The sequence below is a fragment of the Glycine max genome, chromosome 4 (genome assembly GCF_000004515.6).
Source record: "Glycine max cultivar Williams 82 chromosome 4, Glycine_max_v4.0, whole genome shotgun sequence".
NCBI classification, from domain to species: Eukaryota; Viridiplantae; Streptophyta; class Magnoliopsida; order Fabales; family Fabaceae; genus Glycine; species Glycine max.
The window spans coordinates 3,953,918-3,961,325 of NC_016091.4; the positions used below are offsets into that span (position 1 = coordinate 3,953,918).

Sequence of the window (7,408 nt, forward strand, 5' to 3'; positions counted from 1 at the left end):
TATTAGTGATAATGAGGAACTCATCCCTAACAAGGTATTAGTGATAAGATAAGACTTAAGAATGATGATAGGTAGGTTAAGTTTTGTACAAAAAACCAATTATTTTCTCAGTGACCCCGAGTTTCAACTTTCAAGTTACAACTTACAACACAGCTCGAGACCACTCGTTTAGTATATATATAATGGTCTAACACAGCTTTTCATCCAAAGAAGACTACTCGCCAATAATATAGAATTAAGAAATGTATACAAGCTGCTTAATTACGTAAAAGTTACTTAACAATATAAAAGTTACTTATTGATTGCCAGAAATATAATGCTAAACAGAAATGAACTTCGTAGCATGTGCCCTTTGACCAAAAAAACCATCTTGCATTCAAGAGTCGCATATACCTATACCTACCATGTTATCAAGGGATGACTGCAGACTATATGGCACCGCCCCTATAGTGCCCCTTCCAACGATTACCTAGAATTTAATTTGATCTTCTGAAGGTAGATGAATAAATAAATAAACGTGTGAAAATAAAACAGTAAGTACATGCCAGTACGTAATAATGTGAACTAGTTTGTATACATGAATTTAGGTCCAATGCTGCAAAAGACCTAGTTAGACTTGGAACATAAAAGGATATATTTAAATGACTCTCAAGATTAACTAAATAATACACAGACAAATCAGATAATTAAACTGCACGGCCACTAAGGGATCAGCATATGTGAAAGTCTCAGAGAGCAGACATGTCGCTAGTTATATATAAATCAAGCTGATTTTATTATCTATATGGGAATCAAATACAAGCTTAATTCCCTTTTGCTAGCTTCAATTTGGATACACATAATTCCAACCTCCACCAATTGATAACAAATACTAGTAATGTACACATGCTATTGTGCCCCCGGGTAGCTTAACTCTTGAAAAACACATTCTCGTGGCATCTCTTGACGCACACCCTCGTAATTCGAAGCAACAAGAGGAGGATAAATCAGAGAACTGGTTTCACCCCAATCAGTACTTTGTCCACAACTTGAAGAAGCACAAGCACCACCCATTATCTTATCGGTAATCATTTCCTCCCCATAGAAGAACTCCAACGACCCACCTAATAACCTTTGAGAATAATCATTAGCAGAAACCATTTCCCCAATTGTAGTGGTAGTGAAACTGCTTTGTCCTTGCACCAACTCAGCACGGTACTCATTGCTCTGACCAAACTGTACTTGGTTGTTGCCAATAGAGTTCATGCACCCTGCAGAAGAAACAAAATGGACTTGCTCCTCTTGAAGAAGCTGTGTTGATGAGAGAGAACCATGTGGGAACTGAAGATTCAACCCGTCAAGGATGCGTTGATAATCATCGGAGAATCTCCCTCCAAGCTTGATTAGAAGCTTTCTAATAGAGTCTTGGTCGTTGAAACTTGGACTTTGGTTTGTGTAGGGTGAAAGTGGCAACACTGCAGGAATCTGTGGCCAACATGGATGTAATTGTTGAGCACTGTTTTCCTGAAGCAAGAGTGAGGAATTGTTCTCGTGCTCAACGACACCGTTTCCTTTGTTTCGTGCCTGTAGTTCCTTACGGCGCTTCCCTAGAAGCTTCTTCTTCAGCCTCGTGTTCCAATAGTTCTTTATGTCATTATCAGTTCTTCCTGGCAATTGTGCTGCAATGACCGACCACCTGCGTCACAAAAGGGTTCATTGCTCAAGCAAATATCAAACTCAGTTAAACTAAACCTGTTAATTACTTAAGTTCAGTTTATTTTGGAAATATAATATTGTTAATAAATTTTTAAAGAATATGTCTTTTTTTCTTTCGCACATGTATTTTTTTCTGAGACAAGACAATTATCGTCAAGAGTTTCCACCCCTTCTTAAAGTGTGTTGTGTGGTGATCTAACCCTGGACTCTTTTTGCAAATTCTGACATGCCTATGTTATCAACTGAATCGCACTCGTTAAGTTAGATTATATTGTAAGACCTACCTGCTTCCAATGCAAACGTAGAGGCTGCATATGATGTTGTCTTCTTCTTCAGAGAAACCACCGTGTTTGATATTAGGGCGGAGGTAGTTTAGCCACCTGAGACGGCAACTCTTGCCACATCGTTTGAGGCCTGATTTAGAAATGAAGATACATGAGAAGAAAAGTTAATTTGTTTGCTGAACAAGTTAATTGGTGGTGAAAAATAAATAGGGTTATTTGAGTAGTAGTGTGTAATATGTATGTGTATTATACCAATCTTTTGTGGCAAAGCAATCCAGTTCCCTCCGGTTCCGTGCTGTTCGATGTAGGATTTGAGTTTGGCATCTTCATCTGGCGACCAAGGGCCTTTCTTCACGTTTGATTTGTCACAGCAAGGTGCCCTCCCCATGTTGTTGTTGTTGCTTTCAGCTAGCTTAGATTGATTATTTGAGATAACCCTTGTCTATTTACGGCAGAAATAATTGAGAGAGAGAGAGTGTTATTTAATTATAAAACTAGGAGCGGATAAACATGATTCCAATTGAACATCCCATCGTACAAATTTTTTATATAAGGGTGTGGCAGAAAACAAAGGTGATTATATAGAAAATTCCAGCTATTTAGTATTGCTAGGGTAGGAGAATAAGGGTCGTTCTTCTTGTCTTTCTTAAACCGGAATCAAATTTTCTTGCACCTTTTTTGAGTCCACTCCACTCCACTCTGACCCCTTGATGTCCAAGGATATACGAGCATACGACATGCCTATAAATCTTTCTTTTGGTCACTATTTCCTGTTTCTATAGAAAATTAATTGCTATATGCATCGTACATTTTCTTCTTTTTTTTTTTTTTTGTGTAAACACATTGCACTCCTTAAACTTTTTAGCATCAATTATTGGAACATTATCTTAACATGAGATGCTGCTGACTTTTTTTATTTGGCCAGGGATCATAGGATGTAGAGATATTGATTTTATAAATTGCTTATGGAGTAAATTGTTCTACCATTTGATTCAAACAATTGTATTTGTTTTAACATTCACTCAAAAATACAAATAAACATTATTCTAGTATGGTTAGATAAACCAAAGTTCACTTTTGGCATTAAAAACGGAGGAGATCGAGTTTACTGTTCATCATATTGATTTCCCTCAACTTAATTTAGATTATTCCAATACCCAATATAGCGTTCGGATACTGGAAGTCATAAGAAATAAAAAAGATTTAACAAGTTAGAAAGTATGATTAGTTTTCTTTTATAACTCTTGCCTATATAGCCAATTAGCCATGATAAATTTTGTATCATTTTTGTTAACCACTATCCTCAATAAATCAATAGTTAAAAAAATGAAAATGTAATAAAAATGCATTGTAACATTATATTTTACATTAATAGTTATTTTTTATTCAATATTCAATTATTTGATTTTTTTTGTCCATAATTAAAATTTTTCTCACGTATTACGTTTCTGTAACGTTCTTTGAGTTGCTTTGTTGTATCACTTGAATAACGGGAAACTATAATTAAAAAAATGAAAAAAAAATAGAAAGATTTTTCTTTTGAGGGGGGGATTTATTAGGGGAATGAAATACAAGGAAAATACGGGTAAAAAACACTTTTTTCCCTTAACTATTATCTTATTAATTAATTAACTTTCCATCCTCCTATATCAAATTAAGTTTAATTAATACACCTTAACTTAACATAATTTATTGTAAAATTATTTTCCATCCATTTTAATAGTGAAGTTTAATTAACTAACCTTAATTTAACACAATTTATTGTAAATTTTCTTTTTCATTCATTTTAGCAGTTAATTTTAACAGGGTTACACGCACATGATATGCACATAATTTTTTGACAAAAAGATGTTAAAAGACGAAAACGCACTTATAGTATATTTGGAAAAGGGACTATGAGCTCTTTAAGCATAGGAAGCAAGCAATGCTAGAAGATATATAGATGTTGTTCTTGTAAGCTTCAAAGAGTACGTACGGTTTGACCCTGATTAATCTCCGACTAGTTTACAAGTGTAAGGGATTGAAAATGGTGACGAGTTTATGTAGATCTTTTTCATTCTTCCTTTTTTTGTTTTTTTGTTTTGTTTTTATGCCTTAATTGCAGGGAACATTTGGTAAAAGTTTCTTTTTTCTTTTAAACATATTTTTATAATAAAAAGTTATGCGCACAACATGTATATTAAATGGAAAGGTAAAATTATAATAAGTTGAGTTAAATTAAAGTATACAATGCTTACTTTGAGACATGATAATGAAAATTAAAAGTAATTACAACGTACCTTTTAATTAATTTTTTTAAAATTTCATTAATTTGTTTCAAAAGTCCAATATTTTTGAAGCAATAGAGGAGGAACTTAGAATATAAGCGAACTTTATTCCATTGGTTTTTTTTTTCTCTTTCCATCGCCCCCCTCTTGTACGGGATAAAGACTTTCAAAAATTGTTGTGAAGGGAACTGCTGACACCCCAGCCTTCATGGGGAGGCCCTTCAAAAAAACCAAAGCCTCTTAATTCCTCTTTTCATAGCAGCCTTTTGAAAATAGAAAAGAAAAAAAATACTATATACTTCAAAGGTTCATCTTTCTAATAGAATAAAAAATGAGAGACAAAATTGACGAACAAGGTATTACATAAGCCCATAACAACAAAACATTATAAGAGATGTATAATGTAACTCTCAAATTAAAGGAGAAAAAGAATTTGCATGGTCTAAGAATTTGATAGAGAAGGAGAAAAGCCAGACTTGAGACAGAAAGAGAACTTGTTGGATGGTAATTTTGTAGGGCCAGTAACTCACTAACCAAACTTCACCCAAATGAGAAATTTAAAACTACGATGTTGAAAATTATCGTAAACTATAAAATCCATCTCTTTGCGTTTGCAATCCATGTATTTTAAAATTGGAAGGTTATAGAGTTTCTAGAAGCAAGAAATACAGGACACTAGAGGCATTGAAATTATATGGAAAATTTGTACGATTTTCTTGCTTTTGGTTGGTGAACAAATAAATGACCAACAAAGCAACAAGATAACCCGAGGCAGCAGGTTGACCCACGAGCATGCTTCCACTCTTCCCCCCTGTATACCGCCCCCAGTTGTGATTTTTAAAGTCCTAATTAACCATGACACTAATACACATAATTAAAAAGAAAAATAGGAAGGGTAGAAATAAAAAAAGTGTTACATAAATAAAATTAAAAAATAAAGAAATACAAAAGAAATCTGTTTATTTGAATAAACGAAAAAAAGAATACAAAAAAATTATATAAAAAATTAGTATTAATTATAAAATAATTTCTTACTCTATTAATAAAAAATATACTGAATTAAGAAATTAAGTATAACTTCAAAATTGGATTTCATTATATTTTTATTATAATTTTTTTTATAATTTTTATATTATAAAAATAAATTATTTTTCAGTTCCTTAAATCAGGGAGTCTAAGTTTGAATCCCAACTAAAAATTTGCATTTTCCCCCTCAAATTTGAATTTTTTTTCTGTTTAGTCACTCTCCTCAAATAAAAATTTATATTTTTTCTTTCCTTCAAATTCTAGGAGAGAAAATAAAAAGAGCATTTTTTTAGAATTTAAGAAACTAAAAAAAATTATTTAGGGAACTAAAATAAATAGATCTCCTAATTTAAGAGATTAAAAACATAATTAAATCTTACTCTTTTTATATATTTCACAAAAGGATAAAAATATCCCTATCACACATTTCTTCTCAACCGTACAATATTTCATGTCATTGGATGAGTAAAATTTAGAAAAATTTCCTTTTGGACACCCAAGGATATAGACACCCATATATAGGGAGATAAAAAAATATAAAATACAAATTATTCATATAATTGATTATGTGATGTGATAAGAAGATAAAGATAAAAAAATGTCAATAGAATATATGTACTAATTAAATGTCCAAAAATCAAAACTCTAAAATATATCGAGTGCCATTTTATTCCTTTTCTCCCATTTTGATTTTAACTTTATGCTCTTATTTTACATTTATTTTTGTGTCTTTTGTTATTTTTTCTATCAAATACCTTATTTTTTTTATATTAGGAAAAAAAGACACTTTGTATCTTTTTATTTTTTAAAAATAAAATAAAATAATATAGGAAGAGAGAGAATGGAAGTTATATATAAAATGAGAGTGTATTGTATACTATAAAGACAAACATGATTGACAAATAATCTTTTTCTTTAAACATATAGTAAATGATTTGATTATAAGTTTGTGCATATGAAAAAATATCTATAAAAAAATATTAACTCCTTAAATAAATTTCAATGTCATGAGAAATAAGTCATTGACTTTAATTTGTTTGAGATATATCCTAGATTCTATAAAAAAAAAATACTATAAACTATAGAGTAGTGGAGTTGTTGATGCACTTTAAAACAAAATAGATGAATAGTTTAAAGAATAACTGAAAGATTAAATTATCTAATAAAATATGTACATCAAATATGGGTGTTTCCTTTAATTATTATTAATGTAAACATGTTACCTTTTAACATTGGGTATACTGATCAATTAGCACACATTGTTATAATTTAAATTTGACTTTTCAATATGTAGTTATATTAAATGCTTGGATAGAAAACTCAGTCATCCCATATGGAATAACTTTTCATGGAAATTACTAGTGATCTCTGAAATATACATATCTTTTAGGGTGAAAAAAACATTTTTGTAGCCAAAATGGGAAATTATAATTTATACCCTATTTGGTAGTAAGGGAATAGGACCAAGATGGTAAAATAAAGAGAATGAAAGTAATATTGATTGTTTGGTGGAATGAAAATAAAATATATATTTAATCTTATTTTTGATATATTTTCATTCATCTCTTCATTTTTTTATATATATTTTCAATCAAATACTTTTAATTTCTAATTTACTTTTTATCTATTTTCATACAATTTTTTAACCACTTTATTTGTCTCCTGTGTGGCAAATAAACCCAAACTTTTCTACTGTCCAGTGAGTAGGAAAGCTAGTGTCACACCAGGGACGTCATTTTTTGGTTCTGTATATCCTCATTCCTCAGTGTTCAGGTTGGTTTGGTTTGGCCACATGTTAGTGCTTTACAGATTTGAATGAGCATGAGCGCAGCCATGTAATAGCTGCATTTGCCGGGTTTTTTTTTTCCAATTAGGATCTTTGTCTTATTAGTGACATCTCAAAATATTCTGGTATGTAACAAGCTTTGATTAAAAGCAGATTAATTTTTAGTTAGAAATTTAATCACACTTAAATATTTTTCCTCAAAAATATATTCTACAAGGATCCAGGATCAAGAATCCAAATTCTTCCTCATAAATTTAATCTATACTATCAATTCAACTATACCCATTAAAAAGTTAGTACGTATTTACAAGCTGGGCACGACGCAACAAAATCTGTTATTACACTCGCAT

At 31.0% G+C, this 7,408-nt stretch overlaps 1 protein-coding gene across 1 annotated transcript; it reads right to left on the bottom strand.

The window, feature by feature from the left end:
* Positions 1 to 514: 514 nt before the first annotated feature.
* LOC100790407 (transcription factor RAX3) lies at positions 515 to 2,690 on the bottom strand. The gene is made up of 3 exons (XM_003523588.5): positions 2,232 to 2,690; positions 1,980 to 2,109; positions 515 to 1,675 (listed from the first exon to the last, which is right to left on the bottom strand). The coding sequence occupies exons 1-3, from the start codon at positions 2,365 to 2,367 to the stop codon at positions 889 to 891; spliced, it is 1,053 nt and encodes a 350-aa protein (XP_003523636.1). The 5' UTR covers positions 2,368 to 2,690; the 3' UTR covers positions 515 to 888.
* Between the last annotated feature and the right edge of the window lie 4,718 nt (positions 2,691 to 7,408).

Bases quoted from the DNA above. Each gene is read 5' to 3' on its own strand.
- LOC100790407 (XM_003523588.5), bottom strand. From the start codon at position 2,367: ATGGGGAGGGCACCTTGCTGTGACAAATCAAACGTGAAGAAAGGCCCT. The intron at 2,110-2,231 runs GTATAATACACA...TTTCTAAATCAG, and splicing joins TGCTTTGCCACAAAAGATTG to GCCTCAAACGATGTGGCAAG. The intron at 1,676-1,979 runs GTAGGTCTTACA...TTTGTGACGCAG, and splicing joins TACGTTTGCATTGGAAGCAG to GTGGTCGGTCATTGCAGCAC.